A 17,935-nucleotide genomic window follows, 5' to 3' on the forward strand; every position below is an offset into this window, starting at 1 on the left:
GCTCGACGGAGGCTCTGCTAATATGATATACCTTTACCGTCAGCTCCGAATGTGTATGCTGCGCTGCTTGTCTCCCGGCGGCGGTTTAAGTCCAGGGTTGGGGCTAGCAAAAGCTGTGGGACTTGCATAACCATGAGCAAGTTCCACCGTCCTCATGTTTGAGCATCCCGCCGCAACATGCGCTGTATATGTTAGAGCCGCAGCCTAGTCATACGATATCTTGATGTGAAACATCAACAGAGGCTGGGCGTATATCGGCTGGACGGCCGTTGAGCAGACGCATCCGCCATCGTGAGAAGCAAAATATTCCGACGGCCACGAGAAAAAGAGCCTGACCCAGTGGTCAAGGCTTTGGCCGATTTTCTCCATAATCCGCCGATGTATCCATGGTCGAACATGGACATGCACTATCTCGGCGTTCCCATCGTCGTGTCGGTGAGTCGTCTTCCAGCCTGAGCTTCCGAAATTGGGCAATGATGTATGCTTACCCATATGACCACAGCAACACTTCGTATTAGCAAGGACGAGGAGTTTGAGTTTTGTGCCGAGAAGTTTACTGCTCAGCGCATTGGCTCTGGGAGAGAGTTGCCAATAGATAGCAGAGGTCGTCCGTTCTCGTGAGGTTGCACCTTGGCGATCGTCAATTCAGGATCGCATCACATTTTACCTTCTGCCGCACCAAGCTCTGTGCATCCGGTCTCTTGCTCAAGAAGAACTTCAGGGCTTCCGCCAACTCCTCTCTTCCCGTGAAGTCCATCTCGGGAGCAGATGGGTCGGCCAACCTCAGCATCCGCACGGCATCCCCGACGTCTTGCATTCCTTTTGCGGAGCCGCCTCGCTGATGTCCAGAGCAGACCTTTTCGCGAAAAATCCACTCTGGGCTGAAGAACTTCACCTTGTGTCCCTGCAATGTGATGTTTCTTCTCGTGGCAGTGGTCAAATCATATTGCGGACGTCGTGGCCACGGTGGGAGATCGAATATTTCCATCTGCACAAGTCGTTCAACATCACCAATCACCAGCCTATAGGCGGGTATGACGTGACCGTACCGACTGTCGAGAATTCACGTCAGCTATTCTCACCTGAGTGAAGTTGCATCACAAAGCATGCTTACCTCACATCGATGAAGTCATCCGACGATTTCAAGAGAAGATCGGTCGCTTTGTCAGCGGTGATATTGCGCTCGTCGACATGGATGACTGAATCAACATCCTCGGTGGTCCTTTGAGGATCACTGCCCATGATACACACTGCAGCACCGCCCATGACTGCATAGTCGATATTCAATTGATCGAGGGCCTTCGCGATCGCAGCGACAGCGCAATGCAGCTGCTCGATTGTGAGGTAATAGGACATGGCGAGCTGACCTCACTCGTTCTGATTGCATGCGGGAGAAACTCCCAGCACTGAACTACCTGGCTCATCTCGATATTTGTAGTACACCAGCACACCTGCACATCGCCATCTAAACACAGTGTCTTGTTACACGACTTTCCATCATTTCGCAACCCGTCCTGAGATCAACGGTCGCGTATTCTCGAGGAGAAGGCGTAGGCGTCCGAGAATTTGCAAGGCAACGAAAGGCGACAGTCAGGCAGGAGGCAGCGATTGTCGCCTTGAAGGCCCTCAACACATCCATGCTGAAGCGCAACACCTCATACGCCGTGATTTCTCTCACGCAGAAAAGGGATCGGTCAAATCGGTTTGGGCGCTCCGACAGCATGATAACAACCATTTTTCATTCGACTCTGCCTTCCGAGGTCGAAAGCGCCCCGGTGGACAAGTAGCATCTTAGAGTCATCATTGGTCATCAGTCGAACTCGTAATGCTGATTTCGACGTATCAACCAATGCCTGTAGTACGACCAATACCTTGAGCGTATCGCATACTCGATTCCGACGATCGGTGGTCTGCCTGCAAGAGCAAAGGACGAGGGATTCCCCCTTCGGTACAAAAAGTAACGTTTCAGGGTTTGTTTCTCGATCGCGCGTCCCCACCGGAAGTTCAGCTAGGGTTGTCTTTTTTTCTAACCCCAAGGTCGATCGTGACCTCAGGAGGAGATCCGCACTCGCGTGGAATACACCCAATGGATATCGTCCGAGCTATAATATAATATGATGCAAACAAACAGAGATGTCTTCTAGCTCTTCGTGGTGTCTTGGATTTGAGAATATAAGCTTATTGAGATGCGGTATGGCCGATCAGTCCAGGGAATAATCAACCCATGAGATCTTGATTCCTTCCAGCACTGTCTCTGGACGAGATGTCCTAAGAAATCATGGCGTGCAGCTGTCACGCTTGTCTCTAGGATCCTGTCATCATGACGGACGCACACGATACGAGTGCGAGGAATTATTTCCATGTCTCGAGCGTATGTGGCGCAGTAGATTTACTAGGTTGTATACATCAGGAGTCGCGGTTGTCTGTACAGTATTAACATGAGCTAACATAAGCAGAACGGGCAGGTGTGACAAGTGCAGTGAGTACTGTACATACGATGACAGTAAATGGACAACACCCGTTGGTTATGACCATATCGTCACGCGAGATGAATAAGAACAACAACAATCATAACAACACACAACATCATCACAATATACATATTAATAACGATAGTCGGAACAACACTCTGTGACAATACCATGACAATAGATTAAATGACGATAATCACAACAAGAGGCCATAATAACAAGCTGTGCATGTGATGAGATTGTGATGCATCGCAGCTGTGCGTTGGCAAATTGCGGCAGGGCAAAACAAGTCGATGGATCAACGACGGTTCCAGCAGTAGCGAGTAGCGACACAAACAGCAAAGGACAGTGGCAGCGAGTGGGTCGTCGGCGACTCGGACCTGCCGGCGGCTCAGGGTCGCATTGGCCAAGATCCTTTCTCTGGCGCGCCGGCGATGCGGGAGGCACTGCTCAACCGCCGCCGCCGCCCGGAGCCAAGAGACGTCGTATAGCTACGAAATCAGCAACATAGGCGGAGGCATTGGAATTGCCTTGACAAGCATCCACAGCATGCGAGAATCCCTGCTGCTGCGAACGTTGAGCCACGCGAATCTGACAGAATGCTTGGTCTTGTAGTACACATACCTCCTCCTGTCATGCCGTGCGATGCATCGTGACAAGATGAAATCGCAGACGATCATCATTTCCATTTACAGCACGTCTCACATCTGATGGGAAACTCAAGAAAGCTCCGAGAACATGGAATTGGGATCATCTCAAGCCGGATGTTCCACCCACGATCTTCGCGCGTAACGTACCAGCGATGTAGCACCTTTGCCGCAATTTGCTTCGGGATTCGAATGTTAGCTGTTGGAATTATTGCAAGCTCGATCGACGCGCTCACGATACTGCGCCTCGAGCACAACGACTCCACAGCTCGGCAAAAATTTCCATGTCAAAAATGCAGATCCGCCAGGCTGAGGATGATGATGGTACGCGCCAAAACCTCCGCACGAGGAGTCGTTTTCTGTATATACCAATTACAGTGATGATCAGACAAGTTACTGCTGGAACAGGAAAGCGGACCATGAGATTGGGGCGTAAAACTCTGGTCGTGAAGATGAACCGGACCGCGTCTTGCTGCAGGGCACGTGTAGGCTGAAAACTCTCACCCACGATCTACACTAATTTGCGGCAAACAAAACAATCGGACATGACCTTCCTTTGTCGGCTCTTGCTGAGACGATGTTCGAACGACCGGGGACGTTGCAGCTGACCAGCGGCACGAAACCGTCGCCAACTGTCACACAGAAATACGTTGAGAGTTCAAGGAATCAACTGACGTCCGTCTGCCGAAATACGCAGGAGCTCGAGGGAGCGATGCGTGGTAGAAGATGTTCGTTTTCATTGGCGGTGTCGTACAACGGCAGCGTGGACAGGAACATTCTCATCAACAGGCAATCCTCTCGAATTGACTCATGCCCTCTCCCGATGAAGGCTTAGTTTGATAGATTCCGTGGGGTTGGAGTCGGCTCCGTGCCGCCGTGAAACCTTGTGTGGTGTCCTATTCGGGACTAGGTTTTCGGGCCACGATCCGATCGGCGTCGCGGACGTCGAAATTTACGATTCGAAGTTCTGTCCTCGCCCTGATCATCGTCATCATTTCCATCAGTGTCGTTCAACGTCTCACCTTAAATATCGTTAGTGTATTTGTCGCGCGGCAGCGGCCTCCAGGTGAGCCGCACTCTGCCCCCGTGAAGGATGATCTGCAAATGGCAATTTGAGTAAAGATCGACAGAATCCATCTCATTAGCGAACGAGTCCAGGGATGACGCTGCATCGGTTGGACCGTTTCAAGCGTTCTTCAATTGTTACTGGTAGTCCTCCCGTGGCGAACGCGAAGACCAGAGTGCTGCGCCTGACGACGACGACAGTTCGTGCCTGTTGTATCATTCCCACGTCCCAACCAATGTGACCGATGTGAGCACTCGACGCGAAGCCCGAGCATGAATTCGATAGCTCGTTTCAATATCAAAGCCTCCACTCAGAGAACAGGACTGTAAATTGCCGCGATGGAGCCAACGAACGGGTGGGTCACTTACATCACGATTCACGATGTCTTCGATCCGCGCCTGAAGTCAAGTTTGCCTACGTCCTGTTCCTTTTCGAAAACATAAATATCCAGCGCAAAGCCACTCTCTTTCGTTTCAACCCATCACCATCCACTTCAATCTCGTCGACAGTCCTCCATCGACGCTTTTCATTCTCATTCTACTCACCACAGTCGCTTCTTCAAGCATTTTCGTAACCTTCAACATGCGTCAATCCACCGCTTTCGCCATGCTCATGGCCACCGCCTTCGCTGCTCCCATGCAGAAGCGCCAGGACGTCCTTGACCCCATCACCGATGGTCTCGGAGCTGCCCTCGCCACTCTCCCAATCCTTCCTCCTCTTCCTCAGGCCTTGGGCGCTGGTATCTCCAACCTCAAGCGTGAGGCCGAGCCACAGGATGTCCTCGACCCCATCACCGATGGTCTCGGAGCTGCCCTCGCCACTCTCCCAATCCTTCCTCCTCTTCCTCAGGCCCTGGGCGCTGGTATCTCCAACCTTAAGCGCCAGGAGGTCCTCGACCCCATCACCGACGGTCTCGCTGTCGCCCTCAAGAACGCCGGCCCCAAGGTTGTCGTTCCTCTCACCAACGGCCTCAGCAAGGGTGTCGGCCACTTGAAGCGCCAGGATGTCCTCGACAAGATCACCGACGGTCTCGGCGCTGCTGTCGCCGGCTTGACCATTCTCCCTCCTCTTCCCCAGGGTCTCGGTGAGGGTATCTCCAACCTCAAGCGCCAGGAGGTTCTCGACCCCATCACCGACGCCCTCGCTGTCGCCCTCAAGAACGCCGGCCCTGACGTCGTTGTCCCTCTCCTCAACGGTCTGAGCAAGGGTGTTGGTCACCTCAAGCGCCAGCAGGTTCTTGACCCCATCACCGACGCCCTCGCCATCGCTCTCAAGAACGCCGGCCCTGACGTCGTCGTTCCCCTCACCAACGGCCTCAGCACCGGCGTCGGCCACCTCAAGCGCCAGGAGGTCCTCGACCCCATCACTGACGCCCTCGCCATCGCCCTCAAGAACGCTGGCCCTGACGTCGTTGTCCCTCTCACCAACGGCCTCAGCACTGGTGTTGGTCACCTTTAAAGAGCCAAAGACCTCTGAACATACCCTCTCGCTCGAGGAAGTCAAATTCTGGGAATTTGCGCGAAAAAGCGAATATTTTCTTACACGATATGAATGATCCCTGCTCTGGACGATGGGTTGATCAGTTACCCTTGTAATTAGGCCGTATAGAGTTCTCTGGAGGAATCTCTCAGGTCAATGATCAAATGATTTTTTGCTTCACAATGTGCTACTCCTATTTTCGTTTCCCTTTATGTGATATGTTCACGCCTGTAGTCACCTTTTGTAATATCATGATTTTGCGGTGTACTGGTACACCGAAAATCTAGTCTAAAGACTCCATCTATTCTGTCCCAACTTGCCCATAGGCCCACGACATGCCTGCTCCTCATCAACCTCCTTTCTACTCAGCGACGTCATCAACTCCACGACCCCATCCCAAAATTCTGGCATCGTGATCAGGCGTGAAGCTGTAATTAGGATAGACATGGAGTAGTCCCGCACGTGTGCGCGATCGACACAAACAAAGTGTCAGACAACGCGTGGCGCGGGACCGGTCATGAGACCCGGAGATTAAGATCATCCTTGTGAGCGTTCGTGACGTCGGGACGGGGGTGAATGAAACCTGAGGCATCAACGGCTGGATTTCGCGCTTCTCTCGTGTTTGGCCGCACTTCCGATACATAGCATCGCCGATCAGAACACTTCATCGCCTGTCCCCAAGTGAGCTCTCACAAGGCATTCTGGTACGCCGGCCGGAACTTGTTGAATGACAGGAGAATGCAAGCGCTCCTGACGAGAGCAGGCCTGCGATGAGAAGCACAGTAAGTAAAACAGCCGAAATAGTCCCGTTCAGCCCAGCCGCGTGTGCCGCAGCGTTCAAATAGACGGGCGTTGGTCGCAATGTCGCCCGTTCGGTGGGATCGAAAAACACAGGAGAACTCGTTGTTGTGGGATGAGGCCAAATCACCACTGGCGCAGCGTCGCATGTCACGTCGGGCTCATCCTGCGACGAATCGAAATCGTTGAGACAGTGGCGGAATATACTCGGCACGTTAAGTAGCCTGGTGCTGTTGTGGGCCCGCGAGGAAGACTCGTGGGCTTTCACGACTGCTTCCAGATTGCACCAGGAGAAGCACTCGGGTATGAACTGCACGGTGCTATTGCTCAATTGGCGACAGCAACTCGCCATACCGGGGTGGCTGGAGATCGATGTTAGTCTTCGTTCATACGCAATTTCTGAAGCGGACGCACTGGTTGCGGATCATGCAGTAAGCAGAGGGGGTGTCCGCCAGGGGAAAGCAACTACATTTGCATGATTGATAGTTTGGACTCATTTCGTTGTCTTGAAAGCGAAGATGCCCCTTGTGTGTGGGTTCTCGAGTGTTCAAGTAGCGCAGGTGCATCTGATATAAGTACACTGAAAAGTGTCCAGCTGGGCCACTTGCTGTGGCGCAAGGTCTGCCACGAGACGTCCTCTCTCGACGACCTGTGCCGCATGCGCAAAGATTCGTCACCGAGGCGCAGTCGGGTGATTCCTTGTTGCTTCTGAGCGTGAAGTCAGAGTTCAAACCAGGATCATGCGTCTGCGATAATTCAGCAGCCGAAAACCACATGCAGCACCATGTGACATACGAAAAGACGAGGGTCACAGGCGAATGCGTGTGATGCAGACAGCTCACAAATTCACGACCTTGTGCGAAGTTGAAGATGTTTTTGATAGCGTGCACCGCGTAAGTAGATGAACTAATGAGCAAAACGGAAATCTAATCGCTTATTGCCCTTGTCCGTCGTCGTCTGCAAGTACTCTTCCTTCTGCTCATCAGACATGCTGTTCCAAACCGCATCGCGTTTGCTAAAGCAGTGTCAGCATAAGCTCAGCCGAGAATGTGATGGAGATGACTCACCGATTAGTCCAAATATAGAATACTTTAATACCAGCAAAAACCAGGATGTTGTACACCACTATGCCGATTAGAGCAGCGTTACCTGCACGATACAGGGGCTTGTCGTTCTCGCGATAGATCTGCGAAGAGACGATGTTGGATGTCTGAACTGTCATGTTGTACACCGCAGATGCCACTGTCCGTGTTCGGACGGAGCCAGCATTGCGACTGGTAATGGCAACAAGAATGGCATGGATGTACGGGTGGCCGACCAGCATCGTTGCGAGAACCCAGTACGCCCAGGGGTTGGTGCCAGGTCCGAGGACTTCGAGAGCGATCAAGAATGGTAGAGCCCAGATTTGTCCAAGAAGACATACAAGGAAACGCTGGTTGAGTTTCTCGGAGAGCCATGTGTAGAAGAGCAGTTGCAGAATAAAGAGCGCGTAAGCCGGAATGGTGAGCAGATTTGTTTCGAAGGTCCCGAAACCCAATGCTTTGAGGTTGAGAGTCAGGTATGCGGTTGGCGGAGTCTAACGCATGGATCAGCAAGATTTCTGATGCCTCATGTTGCCCCGCGAACTCACATCGGGGATGGCCCATGATAGACCGATCAGATATACAGGCCACATGTGGTAGTCTGAGAGACACTCCCACAGCATACCAAGGCTGAGACCTTCGCGATTGTGCATGTCACCCTTGGAGGGATCATCACGGATGATGCGATTCGCGATGATTTTCTCCTCATGTTCGTTGAACCAGCCATTTTTGCCACGAAACCAGCTGGCCGTATCGTAAGGGCTTGCAGGGAGATAAAACCATGAGAGTATGCCGATCAGACCGGTCAGCATGCCCTCGAGCGCGAATAGCCACCGCCAGCCAGCCAGACCGTTATGACCGCGAAGGCGAAGGATTCCAAATGCGAGAAATGCTGAAACAATATTGGTAGCTTGGTAAGAAACCTGTAGCGTTGAGGTTAATAATCATGCCCGACAGCAAGGTCCGCAGTCACTCCTGCACTTACCCAGAAGAACGACAGACGGCGAGGAAGCTCTGAGCTTTTGTAGTAATAGGTCAAGTAGAGGATAGTGTCCGGAATGAATCCACCTTCGATCATGCCGAGCAGGAATCGACAGACGAAGAACGAGTTGCGGCCGTTCAAGAATGCCTGCATGCTGGCGACGATTGACCATGTTACCATCTGAATGGGAATCCATCGATCAGGCCCGAGTCGTTTCGAGATCATTTGAGAGGGCAATTCGGCGAAGAGAAATGCGCAGTAGAAGATTGTCTGTCCATTGTTGTAATCGTTGGTATTTAACCCCAGATCACCAAGCAGGTTATCGGAAAGCGCTTGATTGATGTTGCTCCGATCAAGCTGAAGAGCAAAAAACATTAGGCAGGCAAAGGTGCAGATCCGCCAGTCAATCTGATTCGGTCAGACATGGTCGAGTGATGTGAAAATCTACTTGAGATCGCTCATACCTTTCTGACGAGACTCTTTTCCTCTTCCGACTTCCAGGTGAACTCGGTGTCGTAACGGTGTAAGCCCTCCCATTGAGAGCTTGGCTTGTAATATTGATCGAGCCCAGATGACGCGAACGTTGTGCTGTCGACGTGGAGCTCTTCACCGTGCTCAATGACGCGCGGAGGCTTTGAAACGTTGGCACTCTCGAAGCTGGCCGCAATAACATCGACGACCGACGCTCTTTTGTCATTGTCCAGATCGCTGCTGCGACGTGAGAGCGAGAGCGAGGACTGGGACTGCTTCTCATCTGCCATTTTTGAGTAGGGCTCGGGAAGATTGCCGAGAGAATGTCTTGGAAAGGATCTCCGACGAAGAGATTCCAGAACCAAGATGGGCGCGACGGCGTCCTTTTATGGGCAGACCGCGCTTACAGCTCGTTCGTTGTTAAGGACCAGAGGGCATCCAGATGTGACCTCGAAACCAAATCGTTCGACAATTACAGATGCGATTCCAACAAAGGCGGAGAATCGGCACAGGAACATACTCACAGATGACGATTGCGCCTTGGCAAGTTCGCAAGAACGATAAGACGACGCGAGAAGTTCACAGTGTGGTTGCCACACGTCAAAGCACGTAATTACAGCCAGCGATTGCTTCTAATGAGGGCATTGGAACGGACCATGGGTCTTGACGGATAGATGGCCACGCCAGCGACTATTCTGGAAAAAGGAGCGGGTTGATAAGGCAAGGACCGAACGGATTATGAGAATCGAATGAACGCCCACGAATGTCGTGACCGGGCGAACTACGGAAAAGAAGGTTTAGGCGAACGCGATCAGGGATATGGATGCCATGGCGGCGTAACGTTCTCAACGCCTCGAGCCTGACGGATATTTCTTCTGCATTGGCTTCCACGCGAGGCGGACATCTTGCAACGGTCGCACATGTCATGGACGATGGCGGTTTCCTTAAGACTTAGTCTTCTGGATGAGAGCAAGCAGATCCGTTATTGGAATCATGGTTTTATCGCATGCTTCTGTTGCGAGCTGCTTATCAGCATTGGAGCAGATGCGTCATTGATCTGAACCATTCAAGAATCGAGCGGATCGGATGAGAATTTGCACAAATTCAATTGACACGATCAACAGTATTGGAGCACGCTCTGAAGGTTGACCGTGGCTGCCACGAGGGATCATGCATCTTGCGGATAATTCAGAGATCGGAGTGTTCGACCCGCTTTGGGTGATGTTCACATAACAGGATGAGATGACGTGCCTGCCATGGGATATTGTGTCAGATGCGGAACTTTAGCCGAAGTTGCCCCGGCGAGGTCGTTTCGCGTGGGAAGCGTGCGACGTGTCCTAGCAAAATGGACGGGAACGACCAATTGATGGATGAACTCTACAAAATCTTTCGGAATGTCGTTCCGAGCTCGGCCGACGTATGAGGTGTCCTTGCCGAACATACACCATATATTCGAAAAAGACGAAGTGTGGTGGTTTTTCAGACAGCAGATTTGGGCCAATTAGGTGAGATTAGTGCTAGTTTCCGCCCAGATTGGTAATTATTAGTGCTGTTAGGAGACGGCGGTCTTTCCGCTCGCTGGGCACAAGACACAATCGTCACGCGCTTCACGTAGCCATCGAACCTGTTCATCATCATTGCACGTTATAGTAGTTCACAGACGCGCGCGCATTTCCTGCTGATCGCTTGAAATAATCGCGGGTCATGATACTGTTGGCCACGATCCTTGTCCGCAGATCCGATATGCCTGCCTGCGACTTTGAGTGCACGCTGGCGGCTATCATGATCTTCACAGCATCGGCTGGGTCAGAGGGCGGGAGGATGAGACAAGATACTTCATGACGTGCAAAGATGGACATGCAAGGTCCATATTGTTCGGCTGATCGTATCTGCTGCCGCCCACGAATATGATCACGATAAATATATATGCGAGACAGGATGCTGCACCGTCATGAGAACCATGAGCGCCATCTCATTGCTGTCGTGGTCGTCGACATCTGCTGCTACGTTCAGATGACACTGCTGTTCATTTGATACCACATGGCTGCCCTAGAAACATATATTCGTCGGACAGTCGCTCCCACGAGCCTGTCGCTGATCCAACATCAAGTGCTGTTATTTCTGAGGCGAAAAAGGTTTCAAAGCGCAAAGAAGAAACTTGCCATCATGGAGCCCCTCGATCCTATTAAGCTGACAATGCTGCCGGCTGAAATACTACATATGATAGTCTCCTATCTACCAACGTCCTCACTTGTTGCTGTCAAATTGACTAACAAGCGCCTCTACCGTGATACCATTTCTCCGTCTCCAGGCTGGCTGAAGACTGCAAGCACGTGCGAGAAAAAAGCCGCGCGACGATATATCAACGAGCGCAAGGACCTAATCAGTGGCCGCCGTCAATGTACGACGTGTAACCTGATCACATCGACCGATCGGTTTCCCTGCGACGCGCCCATCTGTAGATGGCATGAGCAGTGGTTCGTCTCGACCACGATCCCTTCCTTCCTCGAGACGGGCCTGAAGGCTCGACTGGTACAACTCGGCAATCGCACTGAAGAGCCGAAGTACATCGCCATCGACAGGATGTATTGTGCGCACAATCGCGACATTATCGGCTGGCACGTTATGGATTGTGAATGCGAATGCGACTCGTGCGGACACTACCCGGTCAAGTGCTACATACGAATTACAAGGAAGCTGGGGAATCCGCGATATGCAGAGTTATCAGAAGACAGATCCAGCGTCAGCGAGGAACGTTGGTTTTATGGTCAGTCAACGTCGTTCTTTCGTGCTCGAGATGATTGCGTCTCCTTCGCTGCAAAGCTTTCCGCATGAACACAACGTGATTGACTTGTGGTCATGCAACAACGACCGATGGGAAGATTTAGCTCCAGGCCAAGCATTACGAATCTATCAAAAGAGCGCACCCGTTGTCTCGTACAATGCCGCTGTGTGGTCGAAAATTGTCGTAGGACGATGCAACAAGCAATCACAGCAGCCTCATGTCGACTATCATAAGCAGCTGGACGTACGCTGATCCCGACGAACACTGATCCCGACAACACTCCCTTACACGAATTCTCCAGCAAAGGAACGGCGGGAGCGAAGATTTGATGGTCAGTCGAGTCAAAGGCCAGTCGTCGATCAAGTTTCGTATATGCGACAGAACACACCGGATCATGTATCAGTCTGAGTAGAACTTTCTGGGAATGGGACAGCATACACCTCAGCGAAAAGTCAAGACTTATCGACGGAGCTGCGTGAAGTATCGAATTGCCGGATCCTCTTCAGCGCGCGCGGCGTGCACGTGAGCAAGCATGTGAGTGACTCAGCAGCACATGACCCTCCAGTCGCATGAATGAGAGTGCTGATGCTCTTGGTCACGCACCGCAGTCAGCAAACGTTCACGCCCGGCTGCCCGCCCACAGCACGCGCTGTGCCGAATCACGAGAATTGAAGGTCGAGACCTGAGGCCACCCCGAACTATGATCCAAGTGCGCTTTTGGGGGCGGACGCTTTTGCTTCAGCATTGGATTTTACTTTATGTTTGTGCATTGTCCATACAATTCAAGGTTGACGCAGAAACTTTGTCGTCGTCTCCTTATTTTATTATTAGTTTCGCACGCCTCGGGACGTCTTTGCGGGAGTGCGCAGGTCGGCGGGAGCGTTGATTAGAGTTTTGTTCGGGCGGTCGCGTCCGTGTCGAGGCCAGCCGTTCTGCAGCCAGCGTCTGGATCTGCCCCATCATTTGATGAGACCACTCGTCGTGGGCTTTTCATCATGCAGCTAAAATTCTACGGGCGCTTGTGACAAATTGTGACAAGAGGGTGCACGAGAGGCTCGATGAAAATGGACTACCATTCAAGCGTGATAATACATGTCGTCGAGGATGGACACTCATGCTGCTTTACAGAAATAGAAGCTCTAATAAGTGCCGTGGGCCTCGATCGCGAGACCTCTTTATTTATATAGGTATTTCCCTTATCCAACGCAGACTGTATCCATTCCTCACCAAACGAACTGTGGGTAAATCCTATCTTCGAAATGATTACACGATCATTATTCTTTCTTGCTCTCTTAGCAACATCAGTATGCGCAACCTCTTCACAATGTTATTATCCGGACGGTACCGCAGCTGGCATCAATGAATACGTCGTCTGCAATGCCGGATCAAGCGACAAATTCAGCACCTGCTGCGGCAGTGTAGACATGTGCACAACAAACGGCTTCTGCAAATGGCAAGCATGGAGATATAACAACTTTCTATGGAGAAATGGCTGCACAGATCCGAATTGGAACTCGCCAAATTGTGCGCAATATTGTACCACGAACCCCAAGAGTTAGTAGTGACCTTTCCTTCGATCACCCTGGGCCTTTCGTGAAGTTCCACAACTAACGCAAGTCGATTGCAGCCGGACAAAAATATAGCACGAGCCAGCTAGTATACGCCTGCTCCGAGACGACCTACTGCTGTTCTTCGTATCCGGGCAAGGATGTTCCGGTGCAGGCCTACGATACTCAAGGCAACTATTCGTGTTGCAATGATCCAAGCCAAGTCTTTGATGCTGGACCTGCCAATTATCTGTCCGGCCAGAAGGATTTCACAACATCGATGTTCCCTACCACTACCACCGCGACCGGCGCGACAAGCTCAAGCAAAACCACAGCGGCAACCCAAATCAGCGGTCTGACACTTGCAACGGGAATACCTTCGTCGTCGCCCGCTTCGACATCAACCGGAGCGGCCTCTCCAACATCACAGCAGCAGTCCGATTTATCCTCGAATCCCTCATCATCCACATTCACCGGACTGAGCACCGGAACAATCGTTGGCCTCGTGATCGGTGGGCTAGCTGTGGTCACTATCGGGGTCGCATTTATAGCCTGGCTCCTGATAAAATCTCGGCATCAAGTCCTGCTCCGGGAGAAGCTTGCTCCAACATGTGTAGATCCGGCGCAGACTTTGCCATTTGATGGGAGACAATGGTACGGGCAGGAATATAAGTCCGGCACAATGCTCGGTTACACGTGTGAGATCGGCCCGGGGCAGGTGAGTGAGATGGGTGCGACGAAACCGCACGAGTTGGGCGCGGAGAGATTCTCTGGGAGGAGGAGGGAACTGCCATGAGATTACAGGGAAAATGTATAAATGATCTTGGAATTTACGAAGTTTTGCAATCCTGATGATTGAGATAGGAATGACGACTCATGCGTGTTTAGATAGTGCCGATGAGATATTATGATGCAGTGATTAGAAAAGAGAATTCCAACGATCGGTTCGCTTCACATGTTGATGTCTCGAGCGAAGCGTCCAGCCCCATGCGGCATCTCAGGCGCCCAACAACAAGCACTAAATCTGGGCGCTTAAAGCCATTTGGCGCCAACAGCCATTGGTGATCCTTCACCCCGGAAATAACCTTCCACGCCTTCATGCGATTGTTTCAAGGAGGGCATTTGACTTGTACATCGATATGCGTTCGATCACCCGTGCCGCTTTGAGCCTGGGCGGCCTTGTTCTTCAAGATTCACCCAGGTCCACTTCGTGCGACCGCATCACAACTTTCCATTTTCCGTCCAAAGCATACCACAAGCCCATATTGTCAAAATGACTAGATCAACTTCACGTCTTCTCCTTCTCACATTTTATTCATGTCTCATTGCTCCTTCTCTCGCCACCCAATGCTACTATCCAGATGGCACATCGGCACCGGCAAGAGAAAACTACGTAGCCTGTGATGCCGCTTCAAGTGACGGCTTCAGCACCTGCTGTGGCCCCGAGGACGCGTGCACAACCAATGGCTTTTGCAAATGGTCGGGTTTCAAGGCCAATAATCTGCTTTGGAGGAATGGTTGCACCGACCCGAGTTTCAATTCTCCAAATTGCGCGAAATACTGCACAAAAGACCCAGCGAGTAAGTTCATCTCTCCGGTGCTCAGCTTCATGAGGCGCAAGGATCGTGTGTTTATGAAGAATATCCCTCCATATCGCCCATCAACTCGATCGTGGAGTGCTGACAGAGTTACCAGCGGGCAAGAAATATGACACGAGCCAACTCCTATACGCCTGCTCCGAGACGACATACTGCTGCTCCGCTTGGCGAGGTACTCCGGTCCCTGTGTATGGTGGTAGCACCGTCAGCAACTACTCTTGCTGTAATGATCCGAGCCAGGTGTTCGATGCTGGGCCGGCTAATTTCTTGAGTATTGCTGGCTTCACTACTTCGATGTTTCCTGCAACGGCGACCGGTGTCGTGAGCACTCGGATACTAGCGACAATGACGGCCGTTACCACAGCCTTGACATCATCGTCATCGTTCAACTCGTCCACGGTTATCATGGCATCAACCGCATCATCAAACTCGTCGATCGCACTCGCGGGCAAATCAGCAACTTCATCCTCGCCGTCTTCAACACAGGGCGCGTCAAACTCATCGCAGCAGCAACAAGATGCCGCCAAAACATCGAGTTCTGATCTTAGCACCGCTGCGAAAGCGGGAATCGCAATCGGAGCCGTAGCCGTCGCCATCCTCACCATCATAGCTGCTGCATGGCTGATGCTGAAGTACCGGCAACAGAGGCTACAGACCCAAGCTTCCCACAATGAGGTCGTAGAGAAGAGAACACAAAGTCCTTCTTCCTCGTTTGACGGAGTAGTCCCGTGGCAGGCGCAAGAACAGCAAAGATCCGTCACCGCGACTACATACGCACACGAAATAGGAGACGGCGAACTGAATGAATTGTACGCGGGTGCGGGCCGGCCGAATGAGTTGGCGACGGAGACGAGGCCGAAAGAGCTGGACGCAAACAGATTCTCCGTACGAAGAGAGTTGCCTTGATTGTTGATGGGATTGTGTGTAAAGAAAAGAACAGTAGATGCAGCGGAATCTGCGATGCACTACCTTGCCATGTATGATATGAGCATTGGAAACCTCTACGGAGAGTCTCTTAGGCGACGGCTTCTCGTGCCGAAAGTTTCCACGAATGTATGATCTCAAATGAGTGTGGACGTGACGAAGCGTACTCCATGATCCCGAGGCGGCTGAATTGATAATCCCGGAGCATACGGAACACAGGCGAAATAAAGATGAGAAGTTGGAGATTGATTCCACAATCGACTCAGCGCAGAAGAATTCTCAGGGAGGAATCAGTTGCTCTGACCGAGAAGATCTATAGAAGCTAGGCAATTTATAGACTTGATATGCATACTTCTCCCCGTCGAGGCAAACCTGGCGCCGACCTCCTTCCCTTGGTGCTCCTCAACGTCCCAGAAACTCGCCCGCCGCGCCGAACAATGATGTTACTACTGCGTGATCTGCCTTTCTGAAAATTCCTGATGTGATGTTGATGAAAAGTTCATGCGGCAGTAATGACGCTCCTGTCGAACGAGGAAGAAAGTTGGATGCCGGGAATGGAGTCGCCAGGAGACAGGTGGGTTTAATACGGGATACCACGTCCGGGATCCGGCTAGCTATGCATCACGGCTTTCAGCAACTCGTGCTGTGAATCCGTGGCTTCTATAACGACCTATCACGATCCTCTGACTTGATTGCGCGTCACCGACTACCGATAGTGCACATTCATGATTGCCGTCCCGTCAGTGGCTGCCGTCACCTATGCGCGGATCTGCAGTGCCAAGCCGTGCTAGAGGTATATACCGATGCGCTGTATGTTGAAGAACCGCTTGCGAGGCCGCAAAGATGAGATCGTCATAAGACGCCGCCCTGATGGATGACATTGGAAGCAGGAATGCATACTGCGCCGCACGTAGCCTCTCTCGGTAGAATTTTGGTGGAGTCAAACTACGTGACTCGGTTGGAACGTGCGCTCTACATCTACGTGCCTGCCTAGTATAGTATATGTTGCATACATTGCTCGTATGCTCCGGTTCAAATCTTGCGGTGGATCCTCTAAACGAATCCTGTTACATTGCCGCAGTAAAGCACGCCCTCGGGCATCAGACATGCGTTACTTCACTCAACCCTTCACCCATCCGCCAGTCGACGCCAGACTCGTTCACACATCATGGTTCGAAGCACAACGCCTGCCCCAGTCGAACTCGAAGTCCATCGTTGATGGCTGGCACGACGAAACCGTCGATGTACTCAAAGCGTTTCACGGTAACGATAAGAATGCCGAGGAAACAGCCTTTGCCCTCACCCGCTCGATTTCCTCGTCGCCGATACTAGATCTCGGCTCCTATTCTAACGAGAGTATCCTACTTATAAATCTTTAGAGTCTCTTCTATTACGCCCTGCTTAAATAGCCTGCAAGCCGAACGCTGGATCTTTTTGTAGTGCTCGACGCTATGGCCAAACTCCCGGACAAGCTCTTTAATAGCGAGATGACCTCTAGCGAAGGGGGCGATGAGCCGCTTACATGGGCCGATTTTCCATACTTTGCAGCCGGCTTAGGTGATACGGAAGAATCTATACAGCCCGGTCAGCTCTGCCGGATTTCTCTTAACCCGGAGTCCACAGCTGCAGCGCGGATGCTCTACCTGCGGTTCCAAGACATGGAAGTACAGTGCGTAGCGCGCCACATCTTTAAGTCGACCGATTCACTAGTCTATTATATCTCAAATACCTTAGAAAAGCCGATCGACGAGCTCGATCAGCAGGTAATGCCGGCCGTTGACCGCGTAAAAGGTCACAGCTTCAATTCCTATAACGAGGCGACGGCCTACCACCAAGTTAAGCTCGAGTGGAATATCCCCGCCGTTGCCTCGTGGTTCCGATATAACGCGCAGAAGATTTACGACCTCGTACACGCGGGCGTCCGTCTCGACAAGATCCTAGAGAAGTCCGAGCATTATTGGTCGTATAGCTCGGAGCGGTAGGCATATTGGAAACAACGTCTCGCGGAGCTAGCGGTATCGTATAAAGACGAGCGCGTTCAGACTTCTGCACAAGAGGCTCTAGGATATATGAAAGAGGTAGACA

The 17,935-nt window shown here is 51.8% G+C and overlaps 8 protein-coding genes across 8 annotated transcripts; 5 read left to right on the forward strand and 3 right to left on the reverse strand.

Moving 5' to 3' along the window:
- Positions 1 to 640: 640 nt before the first annotated feature.
- K489DRAFT_327730 (uncharacterized protein) lies at positions 641 to 1,356 on the reverse strand (the record flags this gene model as incomplete). The annotated part of the gene is made up of 2 exons (XM_033602014.1): positions 641 to 1,052; positions 1,115 to 1,356. 2 exons carry the CDS (start codon positions 1,354 to 1,356, stop codon positions 641 to 643), a joined length of 654 nt encoding a protein of 217 aa, XP_033455408.1.
- A 3,036-nt stretch (positions 1,357 to 4,392) lies between these two features.
- K489DRAFT_97024 (uncharacterized protein) lies at positions 4,393 to 5,831 on the forward strand. The gene has a single exon (XM_033609085.1). It carries the CDS (start codon positions 4,767 to 4,769, stop codon positions 5,640 to 5,642), a length of 876 nt encoding a protein of 291 aa, XP_033455409.1. The 5' UTR covers positions 4,393 to 4,766; the 3' UTR covers positions 5,643 to 5,831.
- A 387-nt stretch (positions 5,832 to 6,218) lies between these two features.
- Positions 6,219 to 7,244, reverse strand: K489DRAFT_97009 (uncharacterized protein). The gene is made up of 2 exons (XM_033609084.1): positions 6,931 to 7,244; positions 6,219 to 6,823 (listed from the first exon to the last, which is right to left on the reverse strand). Exons 1-2 carry the CDS (start codon positions 7,119 to 7,121, stop codon positions 6,328 to 6,330), a joined length of 687 nt encoding a protein of 228 aa, XP_033455410.1. The 5' UTR covers positions 7,122 to 7,244; the 3' UTR covers positions 6,219 to 6,327.
- Positions 7,245 to 7,367: 123 nt separating this feature from the next.
- K489DRAFT_292864 (phthalate transporter) lies at positions 7,368 to 9,115 on the reverse strand (the record flags this gene model as incomplete). The annotated part of the gene is made up of 5 exons (XM_033600235.1): positions 7,368 to 7,476; positions 7,529 to 8,037; positions 8,092 to 8,466; positions 8,529 to 8,933; positions 8,990 to 9,115. Coding segments are annotated over 5 exons (1,524 nt in total), but the record flags the coding sequence as incomplete, so codon positions are not given.
- A 1,831-nt stretch (positions 9,116 to 10,946) lies between these two features.
- On the forward strand, positions 10,947 to 12,300 carry K489DRAFT_97072 (uncharacterized protein). Its single transcript, XM_033609087.1, has 3 exons — positions 10,947 to 11,763; positions 11,885 to 12,024; positions 12,083 to 12,300. The coding sequence occupies exons 1-3, from the start codon at positions 11,037 to 11,039 to the stop codon at positions 12,191 to 12,193; spliced, it is 978 nt and encodes a 325-aa protein (XP_033455412.1). The 5' UTR covers positions 10,947 to 11,036; the 3' UTR covers positions 12,194 to 12,300.
- Positions 12,301 to 13,040: 740 nt separating this feature from the next.
- Positions 13,041 to 14,124, forward strand: K489DRAFT_374399 (uncharacterized protein; the record flags this gene model as incomplete). The annotated part of the gene is made up of 2 exons (XM_033603518.1): positions 13,041 to 13,335; positions 13,409 to 14,124. The coding sequence occupies 2 exons, from the start codon at positions 13,041 to 13,043 to the stop codon at positions 14,122 to 14,124; spliced, it is 1,011 nt and encodes a 336-aa protein (XP_033455413.1).
- Positions 14,125 to 14,478: 354 nt separating this feature from the next.
- K489DRAFT_384991 (uncharacterized protein) lies at positions 14,479 to 16,210 on the forward strand. The gene is made up of 2 exons (XM_033605990.1): positions 14,479 to 14,908; positions 15,024 to 16,210. Exons 1-2 carry the CDS (start codon positions 14,602 to 14,604, stop codon positions 15,830 to 15,832), a joined length of 1,116 nt encoding a protein of 371 aa, XP_033455414.1. The 5' UTR covers positions 14,479 to 14,601; the 3' UTR covers positions 15,833 to 16,210.
- A 416-nt stretch (positions 16,211 to 16,626) lies between these two features.
- Positions 16,627 to 17,832, forward strand: K489DRAFT_405123 (uncharacterized protein; the record flags this gene model as incomplete). Its single annotated transcript, XM_033607145.1, has 2 exons — positions 16,627 to 17,206; positions 17,291 to 17,832. Exons 1-2 carry the CDS (start codon positions 16,873 to 16,875, stop codon positions 17,830 to 17,832), a joined length of 876 nt encoding a protein of 291 aa, XP_033455415.1. The 5' UTR covers positions 16,627 to 16,872.
- Between the last annotated feature and the right edge of the window lie 103 nt (positions 17,833 to 17,935).

Source organism: Dissoconium aciculare (genome assembly GCF_010015565.1).
Source record: "Dissoconium aciculare CBS 342.82 unplaced genomic scaffold K489scaffold_19, whole genome shotgun sequence".
Classification (NCBI taxonomy): domain Eukaryota; kingdom Fungi; phylum Ascomycota; class Dothideomycetes; order Mycosphaerellales; family Dissoconiaceae; genus Dissoconium; species Dissoconium aciculare.